Here is a 17,005-nt window from a genome sequence, read left to right on the forward strand (position 1 = left end):
CCTGCTTTCGCTTTCGTTTCCCGCTCTGGCCGCGGTTCCCCGCTTCGGACCACGCTGCAGCTCCGAGCGCTGAGGATCCGCGCCGAGCCGGCTTATGGGAGTCCTCCAGGTACCGCAGAGGAGCTGGGGGCAGAGGGCTCGGGGCGGCGGCGGCCTCAGGGGCTCGGGGTGCGGCGGGAACTCCCGGCGGGGCTTAGGGGAACAAAACAGTCCCGGCCACTGGCCTGGCGCTCGGAAATTACTCTGTACGGCCTCTCCCTCCTGCGAGTGAGCCGGAGGAAGCTGTGGGCAGCTTCACCCACAGAGCTCCTGCAGCTCCGAACAGCATTTTAAAAACTAGAAAACTTTCTACAGATGTTTGAAAAGCTGGTGCTGCCGGTTTGATTTGCAACAGAACCTCTCCTGTAGGAAGGTACTATGTGTAGCCCACATACTTTGCTGCTTGTAACATGTACTTTCTCTTAACTTTTTTTCTTTTTATTACAATAGAGTTACATTTCAGATTACTTCAAAGGGAAGCCCGATTTAGGTAAGCCTCTCATTTAGCTATCTGCAAAGTGTGTACTTGTATGTAAGTTGAAAACTGCCAGGTACAGCCAGCAAACTGGAAAACAAAAGCCAAAAGCAACCTGAAATTCATAATTAATATGAAGTAGACACAGTTATGAATCACCATTATTATTCATTACTTCAACCGGACTTGCTTGCATTTCTCTTTTAAAAGCAAGAGCTCAGAAGTGCTTTGATGAATTGGCGTGTATACTTTATAAGTGCAAAACATCCGATCCTTTTTACAAGCAGGTAGCATACCCCAGAGGAAAGTTTGATTAAACTCACACAAATTGATTTAAACTAATTAACATAACTGCTGCATGTAGTACTGCTGACATCTGCCAGGAGAGGGCTGTATTGCATAGTAATAATGTAAAAACTGTTCCCTAAAAAAAGTGGGTTAAAAAGCCTTTCTGAGTTCATACAAGGTTCCTTACAAAGAAAGAACTTGCTTGTGGGCTTTAAGTACAGACCAAATAAGAGTCACAGAATTAAAACTTAGCATCAGATCTCTGTGGCACAGTTAAATGAACCTTCTTGGGCTTTCTAAATCTCTGAAAAGGGGAGGGAGAAGATTAGACTGTTAAAAAAAAATTGTTCAGCAATGACAGTAGGATAAAATTGAGAGCTATAAGCCACACTTCTCTGTAAAAAGACATGTTTTGATAGTAGTATCTTCTGTTTCACTTTATATTCTGTGTCCTAGGGTCGATCATGGTAATGGATGAGGTCAGTTTGATCCCCATCAGTAAAGATGCCTATGAAGCTCTTAAGAGAAGAGACTACTGTCTAAATAATCTCCTTTCCAAAAAGTTTGCTTGTACGTTGGCCTTCAGAAAAGCAGCAAAAAGTACTGACGAAGTATACAGGAAAAAAGTAAAAGGGGGAATTGACATTTGTGTTTATAAGGATGATCTCACAAGACACGAGGTTGATGCCTTGGTGAATGCAGCGAATGAGTGTCTTGAACATGGAGGTGGTCTCGCTCTTGCCCTTGTAAAAGCTGGAGGGCCAGAAATAAAAGAGCAAAGCAATCTTTATATTCAAAAGAATGGAAAAGTCAAAGTTGGCAATATAGCAGTGACAGGTGGAGGGAAGCTTCCTTGTAAGGAAATTATTCATGCAGTTGGGCCAAGGTGGAATCCTCATGACAAGGAAACATGCTGTTACCTACTTCAGCAAGCTATTTGGAACATTCTGTGTTATGTTAGTGCTTCAGGAAAGTTAAAGTCTGTGGCTATCCCAGCAGTGAGTTCAGGTGTCTATGCCTTCCCAGTTGATTTATGTTCTCAAGCGATTGTAATGGCTGTAAAGGAATTTGTTGAGAGAAGTCCACCAAGCTGTCTCAGGGAAATCCGCCTGGTGAACATTGAAGAGTCTACAGTTGCAGAAATAAAGAAGGCCTGTGAAAAGTTTCTGGGTGATACCAGTTCACCTGAGGACACTGTGTCAGCTTCACCAAGCCAGCTTTCAACTTACCTCAAACATGGAGGCATTCGCTTGCGCTTCATAAATGGATACCCTGAACAGCTGAAGGTAAGTCTGTCCTGTAATTTGAGGAACATGGTGTTGCCTCCAAGTCTTTGTGGGATTTGGAGTCCAAGAGTTCAGAACACATTTTGTATCAGTTCACTAAATAGTTTTCTTCTCAGTTTGATGAGAATTTACACATGGTAAATAAGTTATAGTAGTAAAGAGTTGTTTTTTGTCTAAATGGGTATTGAACTTTAGAATGTTTTTATTTTGTTTTTTTATACATGGTGTTGTAATAGGAAGCAGCTAAAGATTGGATGATTAATAATACATTCCTATGTGAAGGTTTATCTTCTTATTATATAGGAATTCACATTTTATAATGCACTCTATAGAAGTCTTCTCTTATTTTCTGCCTTGCTTTTTTTTCCTATCATTTATGTTCTTATAACTCCATTACTGAAATTATTCAGCAAACACTGAAACAGCTGAAAATAATTTAGATGATGTGCATCTTACCTTTAAACAGGGCATTATTTAAATTGATTAAGTTTTTAGCTAGAAAATCTGGTGCAAAATGTATAAGCTCAGTCACAGGAATTCAACAGAGCTCTTAGACTGCAAAGTACAGCACAGGAACAGCATTTGCTTTTAGCAGATACTGTATCTTAAAATAAAAAATAAACTTTTATTATGAAGACGTATTGTAATGGAATAGGAAGTTCATTTTTTGGTGTGAGAACAAAGGATCGCAAAGTTGACCTTGCAGGGAATTTTATTAACCAATTCTACAGCACTGAAAGATGCACATGCCCTCAAGACTGTGAGGAAAACATGTTCTTGTGTCTTTAGATAATATTCAACAATAAAGGCTAGAACAATTACTGCTGTTACAGGCATTCTGTAAACAAGTGTTTTGCATTTTCCGTATTTGAAATACAGGACGCCTACTATGGGAGTCTGCTTTTTCCACTGGGAATTGGAAGCAATCATAGCTTTGCAGTTCCCTTACATGTACTGACACCGCTAGTTTGGTGATGTGTCCTTGCTACCCTAAGGCTGGGATGACAGCCATAGTTCTCTCCTGCTGATAATTGGCACGTGGGTCATTTGGATAGTGAGAGTAATAATTCTGTTCAGTACACTCTGATGATTGGAACAGCTTTGTGCATGCCGTTGGTTTCTGAACTGCCACTGCAAGGTGCATACTTTGATGTATTCCAGTGCTGCTTGTAGTAGTAAGTAGTAGGGAAATTCAAGCAGCTGATCTTGAATGTGGCAGTCAGGCCTTTTTACAGGAATTGTGCTTAGAAAGAATGCTCTCTATAATAGCAAAACTTTCAAATAGTCAGTTTGAAGTATACTGAAATTTGCACTCTTTCCTTGCAGAAAACAGCTATTGTTAACCCTGTGAATGCAAGGGGTGAGCCTCTCTCTCAATTTTCAAGACAACTGATGGAAGAAGAGGGTTCAGCTTTTCAAAAGGAACTTCAGCATCATCTTAGATATCCAGCACGTTTTAAGGAACCCATAGTAATGAAAAGGCGTGAGCTGCCTGGTGTGCCTGTACTGAACGTGGTGTTGAGATACCAGCATCCGGTGTTACAGTGTGAGGTGATGATCACTTACTTTGGATTTTAATGGATTTTCATGTTGGGTGATGGCAGGACTGAAACATTTTGTTTTTCCTGCAGGAATTAAAGGATGCAGTGAAAAGATGCCTGGGTCACTTCCAGGACCACTCATCTCCCTTAGTTTCTTTTCCAGTAGATTGGTCACCAATGCTGTCTATTGACATAGTGGCAGAGACCATGATAGAAGCAATTTTAGATTTTGCCAGGGCACATCCTATGAAGAAGAGAGACGTGCAATTTGTCGTTTTCCCAGATGACCTTGATGTCTGCAAGGTAATACATTTGTTGTTAACTACCCCTAAGGAAAACACAAAACTAAAAATATTTCCGTAGGTGACTGAAAATGAAGATAAGTCTATTCTGTACTAGCAACAATTGGGAGCAGCAGGTCCCAATCTCATTAGAAAATACTCAATCTTTGCAAATATTTTTTTTCACTAAACTAGAAGTCTTCACCCTGTAGTCTGATAAAAATAGGAGGGAACTTTAAAATTGTCACGTCTGTCAGTGAATGTATAAGAGTCTACTCTTAACTCATTAAGGGACAAACATTCCTCCTCAGGAGATGTTTTCAGTCAGTTTTGGTTTTTTGTATGGAGCTCCTAAGGCAAAACCCTATTAACACATTCTATGAGCTAATATAATAGAAGAGTTTCAAGTAGACAGGCAGAAGAATAGTCTGGATTTTAAAACTGAGTAGGGATTCATCAGCATTAAACTGCAAGTAATGAACACCTTTATCTTATGTGATTGCATGAGATATGCCACAGCCACAAGGAGGTGGTAAAGGTGCCAGCCATTCAGTGTGTAAGGTGTGTTACCTTAGGAGATGCTGGACAGGAATGCATTTGATATTGTCAGGAATAACATTTTGGGGAAAATTGACAATTTCAGAATTGGGGGTGGGGGTGTAAACTGCTTGTCTAACAGTTTTGAAGAGATGAATTGCATATTTGACAAAAGAAGATTGCAAAGTCCTCCTAAACTTTTATCTTTCAAGGTTCTCCAGAGAAAATTTTATTCAGCAAATCTCAAACTGGAAAACAGAAGTGATCCTTTGAGTAAGTAATGAACAGAAGGGGCATTTCCAGTAAATGAGTACTCCAGAATTGAGAATTTGTAATCACATCCCTTTAAAATAGGGAACTTAGTATTTACCTGTGGGTCTTGCGGAGAGGAGGAAGCAAAAACTCATGAGCACTTTGTATTTTTACATTAATAGGAATGGAACGGGGCGGTTCCTTTTAAGATTTAAAAACAAAACCCATTGTCATTGTCTAACTTGTTGGAAGTCATTTAGTGAAAGGCAAATAAATTCTCCATATATGTGTGTGTGGACCCTGGAAACCTTTCCTCCTTGTAGCTGCATCTCTTTTTTGAGCATACCGGAAGAGTAGTGTGCTTCTTGCACTGTACAGCTTGCATTAAAAGTAGGAATTTGTGTCAGCACTTGAAAGCTCTTCACTCTTCCAATGCACTTGTAATAATAAAAAAATGTATTTTCCAGGTACCAAGTCAGGGGGTCAAACTGCAAGCAGTGAACCAGTGATTGAACTTAGAGGGAGCACACCTACAGCACTGGAAGCAGCAGAATCATGGCTCCAAACTGTAATGCAAATTCAGGAAGGTCGCCCTGCTGTTATTGAAAATAACTACATTTTTTGCCTTGGTAAAAAGGAGTTTGCAGAACTCTCTCGAGAGCAGCCTTCTGGTTTATGCATGTCAGAAGAAGTGAGAGGTGGACAAGCAAGACTGAAATTTCAGGGCCCTCCTGATGCTTTGGTTGATGCAGTGCTCATGACTGAAGAGTTACTGCTTCGTATGCAAGAGACGACTATAGCTGAACAAGAGAAACTGCTCTACTCATTGTGTATGTAAAGTAAATAGTGACTAATGAAGTAAATAAGTGCCTAAACAAGTTCAAGTATGAAGCAACATGTATTTCTCTATTGCTGAGAGTGGACAGACATACATTCGGTTCAAACATGCATACTGAGTATTGCTTTAATTACTGATATCCCTGTACTTTTATCATGTGAGCCCCTGGGAGACCATTTCACTCACTTGGCAGTGTTCCCAGTAGGGCACAGTTTATACAGGGGCTGGCCATGATGTATATCCAGCTGCAGTGGAGCTTCCTCCAGGATACCTTCACTTTAAAGCTTGGCCACTAGAGATTTGCAAAATTTGCACTTAATTAACACACACCTTTGCTGAGCTCTTGCTGGCTACAGCTGGACCACTGTTGCAGGGCTCAGCAGTGGACTTGTTCTGCAGAGTCCTTGGCTGTCATGAACAGTTGATACAATGAGTGGCATTACAAAAAGCTACTGAGTGATCAATTTTAATTCATGTTGGGATAGTCACTCAATATAGATACCTTTATATGAAAGCTTGGCTGTGGAGAGGTGTAATGGAGAACATAAATTGCTTTTCTTTGGTTTTCTCTCTCCCTGGTTTCCTTATAATAAATGCAGAAAAATAGAATACATTCCTATCTATATAAACTAGTTCCTCTCAAGATTAGCCTCTGACATTACTTCAGAGAACACTTAACATTCTTTGTTCTTAATTAACCACCAACTAACGTAGCAGGTCTGCCCCCCCCCCCTTGCCTTTGCTTCAGACATTAGGATAATGAAAATTCTACTCCCTTTTTCATATCCAGGCCAACCAGAAGCAGGTCAGCTTTCAGAAGGAGACTTTCACAAGACAAGTACCGCTCACTATGTCCAGATTTCACTGGTAGACTCGCACCTCCAGGAGTTTAAAGACAGACAGAAACAATTTGAAAAAGCTGGACTTCATGTTCTCAGGGTAAAGAGGATGTTGATGGAAAAACTGAATCTCAGCTGATATATTTGACCTAACATGTTTAATGTAAGCTTAAAAAATCCAGATGCACTATTTCAATGCATTGCTTTTAAAAATTAGGATCAAATCAGCCTAATCCTTAAGATAGATCCAGTCTTTACTCCTAATGAAAAGTATTTTGAACATGACAAAAATAATCATTCAAAAAGTGATTACATTCTTAGTCTTTTTAATTGTACTGTATGTTCTCCCTCTTACTTTGTGCTTCAGATGCCCCTTTATAGGACTCTAGAGAAATACGAGATTGGTAAGATTAATTAAGTACAATATTCCAGGACACTATTGCAGTGATTATGTGTTTAAACTAGAATCATACTGGGTATCAGTGCTTTACTAAACAGAAGGTGGACTCAGTGTCTTCAGCACAACTCAAGTACTGGAAGTCAGTACACCAGGAAATATTCCCAGTGATTTCAATGGGAAGCATGGGATAGTGGTATGGTTCTTCTCTTAGGATCAGTTGCCCATTTGAGATACTTTGTCCACTATGTGGTCAATGCATGTAAGCTAAAGTAAAAGTTCTTGCATTGAAGAACATAGCCTGAATAAAAGCACTTACGGATTTCACAGACATTGATCTCCATCTGCTTATGCTACGCTGTTCTTTATGTTACAGATTGAAAAGATACGTAATCCACTTCTATCTGCTGCATTCCAACAAATGAAAAAAAATGTAGATGGTAGCTCCAAAACGACCTTCAAGTTGTACCAGAATGTCCCTGCTGAGTTCTGTAGCTCAGTTTGCCAAACTGGATTTCACAGGATGTATTCTCCACCAACAGGTAATAACTTGCTTTGGCATCTTTAGTCAAAATGAAGTGACTGACTACTAAACTTAGGTTAAAATTAGAAAAAAATGGCATTCCTAAACAAGAACTGTTTCTTACTTGCATTTAGATTTGTATGAGCTTACTTTATTACATACAGTAAGGTTTTCCTTCCTGACACTGTAGAGCCAGCAAGGCTCTAGGAGGATAAGCCTGAATTCAAGCCTAGCCCAGACACTGGACAGAACTATTAGTATACCCATAATTCCATGTCCAAGTTTTATTTTGTTACTCTGTAAAGAAAGTCAGTGTCCTTAGGCAGCTGCTGCAAACATGCATTCAGCCACTTGTTGCTTTGAAGCATGTTCAAGGGCCTCACAAAACACTGAGGCTGGAAGGTGCTTCTGAGGGTTATCCAGCCCAGGCCCCTGCTCAGATCAGATGTGGTCAGAGACAGCAGAAAATCTGATTGCTTATGCTGCCATTCAGAGTAGAGTGGGCTTGGAGGAAAGCTGTGAGCTTTATGAAATACTGTAGTAGACAGAGGCTTTCAGAAGGAGAAAGAGTAAGTGTTTAGTGCTTCATGCTGCAGTCGGTGAAGGGTGTGATATTTTGTGTGTCAATTGCAGAACTGGGATTTCAAGCAATAAACTGTTCAAAAAGTGGAGATTTGCCTTTCTTTGTCTATGCAAGGTACATGGCACATTTCCACACTTTAAAAGGAATAAATAAGATGTTCTAATTTCTTTGCACTTTCCTATGTGATACTGTAACAGCACTTTATGTGACCTTTTTTCTTATAAATCTCAAAGCTTCTTCTTTGTAGTTTGCATTTTTAAGATCTTGCTGCCTTTGTTGTTTATCAGTCCCTTGTACATGATGACTGAAGCGTGAGTCATATTTATTTTATATAAATCCTTTAGACCTTGATGGTTCAATCACTGGATTAACAGCTAAATCTAAACAGTTACCACTGGAGTAGCAGTTAATTGGAACGGCCATCAGCTGTCATTGCTCGTGATTTCAGTGGGAGGTCAGTGCAAGCATCAGAGCCACTCCATGTGAGTTAACTTCCAAAAGGATGGCACACATTGAGCAGTAACATCACTTGTAACCCTGAATCAAGCAGCAGTCTCTTGGAGCTACCACCCTGAAAGAACCAACTGTTAAATGCTTTGATCTCTGAAAATTTTTCTTTCTCTTTCCAGAACAAAAATATGGAGCTGGCATTTACTTTACAAAGAACCTGAGGAACCTGACCAAGGATAGAGCTACACGGGAAACAAATTCTAAAATATACGTGTTTGAGGCTGATGTAGTAACTGGCTTACACACTAGAGGCCAGCCATCTTACATTGTGCCACCAGGAGTGGAGAGGGATGCCATTACCTTATATGACAGTTTAGTAGACAGTGTACGCAGTCCTGACATCTTTGTCATTTTCAACGGTTTTGGGGCCCTTCCACAGTATTTGCTGACTTGTTCCCCAGTGACTGAGAGGTATGTAGCTTCTGGAGAAAACCAGCAACATCCTCAGTGGGTATAAAGCAGAACTGTAGCTACGGTGAAGACCCTCTGAGAACAAAGTCTAGTGCTTAGATTTGAGAGTAGTGTGCTATGGTCAAAGTGCTTCCTGAAAATTTCTGAAATATTCATGAAGTAAAGAGTAAGTTAATACCTGAAGGAGATGAGGACAAAATTACCTGTGAATGGAAGCAGAAGGGAAACCATCCCAAAATACAGTTTAACATTTAACATACCTGGTCATTTACTTAATTCCTTAAAGTGATCTCAGCTTGTGAGTATACACTTTGATGGTTGTGTGGGCTGTCATTCTTCCACTGCATTTTCTTAATCTGAGATACTGCATATGTCAGGGAAACACAAGACATCTTGGTTGTGCCTTTCGATTCTTAAGTTTTCTTTTGACTTAAGATAGCTTTCATCTGCTACATTGCCCTATTTTCCACTTAGGGACATGGTATTATATACACATAGTTATGACAAACATGAGGAAATACTTCATGATTTCTTACAGTGGTTGCTGTTATAGTTTTTATTAGTTTCTTCAAGCATTGTAGATGCATGTATTCAAAATAAAAAGTACGAATGTCACTATCTGTTAACTTGTATTTTTCTATATAGTCTTAAGAATGTGATTTGTACATGAGCTTCAGATTTCTCAGCAACATTCAATCTATTTGAAAGGCTACAAATAGTAGAGAACTGGTTCAAGCTACAGCTTGAAATTATTTTTCAATTAATCTACCTTTACCAACATCTTTTAAAGATTACATTGTCAGCCTTGTAGCCAGGTATCCCCATGCTGCTTCTGCAGTGACCTGAAGCAAATACACAGAAAAGCCCAAGAGCTAGCTAGCTATTACAGTAATTCCAGTGTAAAAGGGGATTCAGTCCAGCACTTGGGTACATGGAAGCTTTCTTTAGTAAAGTCTGCAAATGGGGAGCAGTCTGATCTCTAAAACACAGATGAAATCAGCATTTAATAAAACTTTTCAAAATAATTTGTTAATGGATTCCCAGGATGCTTGTACTGCATCTGCATCTCCTGAGCTAGTAGTTGTAGTGCTAGGAACCACTCACAAGTCCAAAAGAAATTAAGTTATAAAAGTCTAATTCTGAATTCTGAGGTTACAAGTGGAAAATTTTTTTAACCATTACAAAATAAACTTCTAGATTAATATAAATATATTTTGGGTTTTGTAAAAATTATTTTTAAGATTAGCTATGCCTGCTGTTGCAAAGGGTAGTTTTGTAGTGTGAGTCTCTTAACACACGAGGTTTGTTCTCAAGAAATCCAAAGGTTGCTCTTAGAAATTATGCTACAGTTCTGAAAACAGAATTAGTCTATTCCTATTTTAACTATTCCATTTAAGTAACCAATTGTTTTCCACTTCTGTCCCCTTTTTCCTCATGTTTCTTGATTCACACATTACTGCCATAAAAACACAAATTGTAGATTTAAGATTTGCTAGCACTGAACGAAGATAAGTTCTCATTTCAGCATGTGTCAAGAGGTATCATTTTTAAAGGGGTTTTTTTTGGCAGGATTTTTTTTTTCCTTTCTGTTTTGAAAAAACTCAGTACAGAGTTTCTGAACTACAGCATCAGTTTTCAGAACACCTAAAGGAATGTTATTTTTGTCACAATGTAACATCTTGCTCCTAGTGGGAATAAAGAACAGTTTTCATAACTCAGTATTACTTTAATACTGTAACACAAGTATTGGTAACTGTGTATTTCATTATTAACCTTTTTATTAACTTTGTAACTCCCCTTAACTGCATCTGAAAAGGTTTGTAGTCAGTTTAATAGAAAAAATAATTTTAGAGAAAGCTTTTAACATCTTACTCCTGTGCCCAGTAAAGGCTTTCTCTTCCCTCCACATACACCTGCAGTTAAGGATTCAGTGTGGCTGAATATTTATCTTCCATTTTATTACAGAATGATTTTTTCCTGATGTATAATTTCTCTTTAAGTTCACCAGTGTTCTCCACACGTAGTGATATACTATACATTCTAGATATACATATAGGTTTTTTTAAAAAAATGGTAATGTAAGAGGTTGTATATAATTATTTTCATCTGGTCCTCAAAAAGAATAATTTCATGTACAGAAACTAGAAAATAAAGCCAGCACAAGCTAAATGTACCAAGTAGTACATATTAAAATAATTACCACAGTAATTGAAAATTCCTGATCTTAGTCCTACCATAATCAGTTAACCAGGGCTATTCCACAGCCTCTGGGATTTCTCTGTTGTCCACAATGAGGGTATGAATAATTCCTTCCTTTCGTTTCCCACTACTGACAGCCTTAATGCAACAGCTGCGATCAGCAACAGTGAAGTGAGTTTCAGTCCCATCTTCCACAAATTCACCCTGGGAGAAAGGAAACAAGAGTCACGTGATATTTTAATAAATGAAAAGCTTGAGTGCATCAATGTCAGGATCACTTGCAGTTCCCACAGACACGGCAGCTTTAGGTACCTGTGACAAGTACTGCCCAAAAGCTGAACAAGGCTGCTGAATCTCAGGCAGGGCTTTGCCAAGGTGCCCAGTTAAGGATTTGTGGGTATTAGATGATGATGAAAACATCACACAATCGGAAATGGTAAAGCTGGAGTTTGTGAATCAATATTACTGATTCACATCAGTAACCAAAACCAGAAAAGGCAGCGTCCTGCCGCGTTGTGCTGCACACAGCCAGTAGGTGCCACACAAACCTACGCTGAAGTGGCAGAAAAAGGTGAAGTATTTAGGATCCCCTGAGTCAAGTACAACAGTTGTGTATCTTGGATACACATCTGCTGCAGTTATGTGATTTCCTGTTAGAGATTTTGCCAGGCATGGCTGTGTTTTTGTCATAATGTTTGTGACAGCAGGACAATCCATGTGCTGCTCTAATGGAAGCATAGTGTGGCACTAAACTTGCACTCACAGCTTGCAAGAATTCTTCTGAGTGCTTTCAGTACATTGTAGAAAAGGCTGATGGCCATCAGGAGCAGAAGTCCTGATTCACTGAGAGAGGAAGTTTCTTCCACTGATTACTAAGCAAACATTTGGTGAATCTTTTCATCCTACTCTCAGGTATAGCAGAACTGTTGATTTTACAATTTGTGCTCATCCAGGGGCTTCCCTGTGGCAGTAGTAACCACTGTAACTCCTCCCTGGTGAGAAAACTCATCCTTCAAGGATGGGGAAGCCTACCTGGTATGCATATTGATAATGCAAAAAAGACACCAAATAGATTAAGTCTTCTAGCTGTCAGCCTGCTCTAAAATTTAATGCAGATGTGACAGAAAGATAAAAGATTTTATTTGTTCCAATGAGGCTCTTAAGCCCTAAGTATTAGGAACATCTCTAGATGGAAAAAAAGCTTGAATCAGAACAGACTACATGTGCTCAACTTTCAGTGACAACTAACACAAGCAGATTTGGATGCAATGGTTCTACACTCTGCCTCAAACTCAAGTCCTTCCCACTCCCTAGAAAGTTTTCTCCCTAAAAACCCTGACTCAAATTTCTTTTGTTTGTCTAAAAAGGGTAAACAAAAGCATCATTTATCCTTAAATAAGCAGATGTTTGGCATCTGAACTGAAATACTGCCCATTATAAAATTCAGTGAAGGTCATTTGGAACAGACCAGGAGCATCCTGGCTGCCTCAGCCTCTTTGGGAAAGGGAGGTAATGTGCCACTCCAGGGCTTATTTTGCCAAGCTTTGGTTATGTATCCATAGCCTGGGAAGAGCCTTTGGAAGGGGATCACATACCGCTGTTTCCATTTTTTGGCCGTTGCACCACACATCCATAGTGTCCTTTTCTGTGAAGGAAAAGGAAAACAGAAAGTAGAAAGAAAAAGGTATATTTTTTTCTCCCTACAAACAAGGATCTAGGGATTTTAAAAATCTACTTTTGAATTTTACTTCCAATTCCTAAAAGATATTCCTAAGTAGCCATAGTACCTGAGCTACTGGGTTTGCTCTCACTGGAGAGAGAGGAGGCTCTGTCATCAACATTTTCTTTGAAGATACATTTTTACCCCTCCCTAGCCCTGGCTATTAACACTGTGTTGTTCTGAATAGTGCCAGAGATACTCTGACAGTCTTAAACTGAAAAAATTAAAAGACAGAAAAGTGAAATAATTTCTGCTAATTATTTGAGTGCTGTTTATTCAATAAAGCTCTAACTCTTCTTCCAGGTCAATTTAATTCAAAAGCAGCATTATTTAACATCCATCATACTGTTTGTATTCATAACATTTTGAAAACACCAAGTACCACTTTAAATATCAATCTTAGATTTTTGTGCATTTGAAACAGAATATTCTTTTACTTCTCCCAGCATATCCTCCTTAAATTACTTTGCTCTAGAATTCCCTTTACTGACACTGTCATTCACACATCATCAGCAGAGAGCTGAACTCTGCTTGCCTTTCCAGTAAGCATAGAGGTTAAAATTCTGTGAAGAGACTTATCTGTTTCTGGCACTAAAACTGTCTTTCTTCACTGCTCGCCTTCATCTTAGGGCAGTTCATTCTGTCCTGAGGTTTAAGAAGAAATAATAGTCTGAGATCTCTTGTCTCCAGCTCTAACTATACAGCAATGTCCAAGTGGAAGTTTTCCCACTAAATGCCATGGACAAATTCCTCAAGGGATCCCTTCCTCCCACTTGCTTGTAATGTAACTGGGAAAGGGGGGCAGAAGAGAATATATTGCCTAGCTATTAAGAAAGTGAAAGAACATCATCAGAAGGTTTTCGTTTAAATTTGTGGATAAGAAGTGATGCAGAAAAAAGAATGCTCATCAATCTCTTAAAAATGTGGAATAAAGACTTCTTGACATGGCTGATGATTTTTGGGAGGAAAGCCTGGCTACCTGCTGAACAAACTTAGACATACATGAGGTTTGATCACAGTGCAGGTAAAACTTCTGTAACAGGCTTCACCTGGAGAACTGCCTTGCTAGGGCAGCTCTATGGATGCAGCAGCAGTAATACCTCCCAACCCTCCTCCCCCGAAAATTTTGACCACACTGCTGTAGGCTCACACATGTATAACAAGACCATTATTTTTCAGACTGTCCTTGGCATCTCATTCCAAATTCCAAAATCCCCCAAGATTTTATACTGCATCAGTGCTACCCACTGAACTGTGCTTTCTCTTAATTGCCAGTTTTTAAATGCACACAAGTTTATTCAAAGGCAGCAACATGTAGTCACTCGATGCTTACTTACCTAGAACAATTCTATAGTCTGTACCTCCCAAGTTCAATATCCAGGTATTGGTTGTTTTTAACCTGTTCTCCATATACTTCTTGAGACTCTTTCCATTGATCTCCAAAGTATATTCATATGCAAAGCCACCGACGGCATCAATGTTAATAGCAGCTTTAGTTTTAGTAGCTCCAACAGTGAATGTTTCTTTACCCACTAATTTAAACATCCATTCTCTTCTTATTTCTTCCTGTAGAAAAAAAGACAGTGGGTATTAATTGAATCACCTGAGTGCATGTTTTAATATTAAAAAATTGAACTCGGGAGACAGCTCAGTACTGAACTATTATTTGGGAATGAATGCATATATGGTGCTTTGTATGTACAGAGTGCCTCTGCCCAAAGACAGCAAAGCACTTCATGAATACTCACACCTTAACTGGAACTGAAAAAAAGAACGATGTAGTTTATTAAATTAGGTAATTAACTGAATGTACCTCACTTGCATTTATTAGTCTTTTGTTTGTTGTGAAGTGTGTTGCATGGAAGTGCAGTTATATAATCTGTATCACAGTGAATTTTGAGCACATAGCAATTTCACCTTTCCATCAACATAGACAACACGCTTTCCTGAAGTGGTCCCATGTTCAAATTCAATCTTGTGAACACCATCACTTAAAGCTACTTCCCAAACAGCCACCAAATCTGTCATCTTCTCTAAGTAGCTGTACCGAGACCTAAGGAGAAACCAACAAAGTAAATTAATTGTCGTTGAAAGTTCAATTCCCGATGTCTGCAGTTCAAATCTTTACTGCTTCTGGGCAAGTCACTTTTTGCAAATAAAAAATGAGACTTGAAAGAATAAGCTTACAGAACTGCTTATACTTTCATGTTTTCCAAACATTCAAATATGACAAAACATCACAAAATATAAACAGTTAAACAGGCTCACTTTGACAAACAGTACAGACACAGCTAGCCATCTAACCTCTAAAATTCCCATTTCAGGTGACAATAGGTAACAAAGTTATATTTAGTTTTAGGATACTCCTGGACAGTTCTGCTATTTCTTGGTAGGCACTAAAATTTTTGATTGGTCTCAAAGAAAGTTTCAGCCTTTTAGACTTGAAAAAGTAATATGACCAGTTTAGCTATTTGCTGTGTTAATGGATTTGTCTGTAATCCGTTAACATCTCATAAACACTACCTACATCATTCAGATACACAACTCTGCACACACGGACACAGGGGAAGGGACCTGGCAAGATACCCTTTAATTTAAGTAATTTTTAAAGTTTAGATACAGTCATAAGTTACTACTGGAACTGTGGATATCTTTCCAAATCTGCTCATATCACAGTTCTGATTTTTTACCTTACTTCATCTTCACAGACAGTAATCTCCTCACCGGATGCCATAGAAGCCAAAAGAGTTCTTAATCCAATTAGCAGCAAGAAAAAATAGAAAAGCAGAATAGTAGCAGAGAAGCGCTGAGGTCTAAAGTTTCATCATTTTCTCCAGTTAAGATAAAGGACACTTTTAAAAGCATCATTAACTGGCATGCAGTGCTAGCTGTCATATATATGATGAAATAAAAACACTTAAAACACAACCATCTTTCCTCTAAGACAGAAAGCCAAGTGCATTTTAAAAAGTATTATATTTTACAAAACTAGTAAGTGCAGTTTATCCTAACTTTACTAGCTCCTCATAACGTTGTCAGTTACTGGATGGAAAAATGGGCTGCCTGATTTGTGAGACAAAGCTTAGAAACGAACAAAGCAGAAACTCAATCCAGAGCTGCCCATCTCAGTCCCAGACTGTAGTGAATTTGGGACTGGGAAATAGCACAGGCAGTAATTTCACCTCCTCCCTTTTCTAAACCACTGCAGTAGCTTTCAACAAGCACATCAGTAAATTTGACCTGGCAATTCAGTCACAACATTTATGTGAGCCACAACGAACTCATTTCTTACTTAAGAGGTTTTTTAGACCATGACTGTGGTTTACAACCACTGTTTTTTAATGTGTTATTTTCACTAATTAATTTCATCATCATCTGCCTTGTCTGTGCTTATCAATAAGCAAACATGTGCTAATAAATGCCGAGGAGATTGTTTTGACCGTTCCTGAAGTTTCTGGTTCCTGTGAAGGTTGGCATCCCCGGGCACACGCTGGGAGTCAGGCAGGGAGTATTTCCCTCCTCTTGTCCAAGGAGCAGGCTCGGGACAGACCCGCGTGTGTCCCCGGCCGGGGTCAGCACAAGGAGCGGCCTCGGGCACACGGGAGATGCCAGAAGAGCTGTCCACAGACCGCCCGGAGCCTTCATCACCCCGGGCAGGCCGCAATCCTGCGGCGTGGATTTTAGGCGTCATTTAGGATCAATGCTTAAAGGATTAGGAAGCATCCCAGAACACACAAAATCCTTTTTTTTTTTTTTTTTTTCCCCTTCCCCCCAAATCATGGTAATGAAGTAATACACTTTTATTTTAAATCAAACCCGAACCCAGACTCCAGGCCGATCCCACCCGCGTCCCAAGGGAAAGCCGTGCGCTGCCCCAGGGGGAGCGGGCGCGGCGCCTCCAGCGCCGCTGGCTCCGAACCAGGGACACACATCAGTGCTGCACCCACCGCCTCTATTCACCGCGCCTTCTGCTGACCAAGTCAGCAGCCCAAGGCGATGTTTATTCCTTTATACGGAACGGCTCCTCCAGAAAACTAGGCTGGGATTACGGCTCCCATAGCATCCACCTAATCCCGGCAGCGCTCATCGCGGGGCGGCGTACCGGGAGGCGCATGAGCGCCGGGGACGGCAGATTTCCCCCCACCGTTACCGCGGGCAACGAGCTTTTTTTCTGTCTTTTCCTTTATTTTTGTTTTCATTAGCCCCGCGCCCGCCGCAGCTCCCGCCGCGGCCCCGCTCCTACCTCCGCCCGGTCTCCTCCCCTCGCCTCCCGCGCCGCAAAATGG

At 39.9% G+C, this 17,005-nt stretch overlaps 2 protein-coding genes across 3 annotated transcripts; one reads left to right on the forward strand and one right to left on the reverse strand.

The window, feature by feature from the left end:
• Nucleotides 1-83: 83 nt before the first annotated feature.
• Nucleotides 84-9,473, forward strand: PARP9 (poly(ADP-ribose) polymerase family member 9). 2 transcript variants are annotated; one of them, XM_082285152.1, is made up of 10 exons: nt 84-109; nt 490-529; nt 1,829-2,088; nt 3,415-3,639; nt 3,720-3,932; nt 4,660-4,720; nt 5,167-5,529; nt 6,328-6,476; nt 7,150-7,315; nt 8,509-9,473. In XM_082285152.1, the coding sequence occupies exons 1-10, from the start codon at nt 95-97 to the stop codon at nt 8,844-8,846; spliced, it is 1,830 nt and encodes a 609-aa protein (XP_082141278.1). In that variant the 5' UTR covers nt 84-94; the 3' UTR covers nt 8,847-9,473. The 2 variants fall into 2 exon arrangements, with proteins under 2 accessions (XP_082141278.1, XP_082141279.1); XM_082285153.1 differs by lacking the exons at nt 84-109; nt 490-529 and having other exon boundaries at nt 1,261-2,088.
• On the reverse strand, nt 9,466-16,981 carry FAIM (Fas apoptotic inhibitory molecule). The gene is made up of 5 exons (XM_082285158.1): nt 16,963-16,981; nt 14,637-14,772; nt 14,057-14,285; nt 12,595-12,644; nt 9,466-11,203 (listed from the first exon to the last, which is right to left on the reverse strand). Exons 2-5 carry the CDS (start codon nt 14,745-14,747, stop codon nt 11,054-11,056), a joined length of 540 nt encoding a protein of 179 aa, XP_082141284.1. The 5' UTR covers nt 14,748-14,772; nt 16,963-16,981; the 3' UTR covers nt 9,466-11,053.
• Between the last annotated feature and the right edge of the window lie 24 nt (nt 16,982-17,005).

This window comes from Coloeus monedula (genome assembly GCF_965178545.1).
Source record: "Coloeus monedula genome assembly, chromosome: 7".
NCBI lineage: Eukaryota > Metazoa > Chordata > Aves > Passeriformes > Corvidae > Coloeus > Coloeus monedula.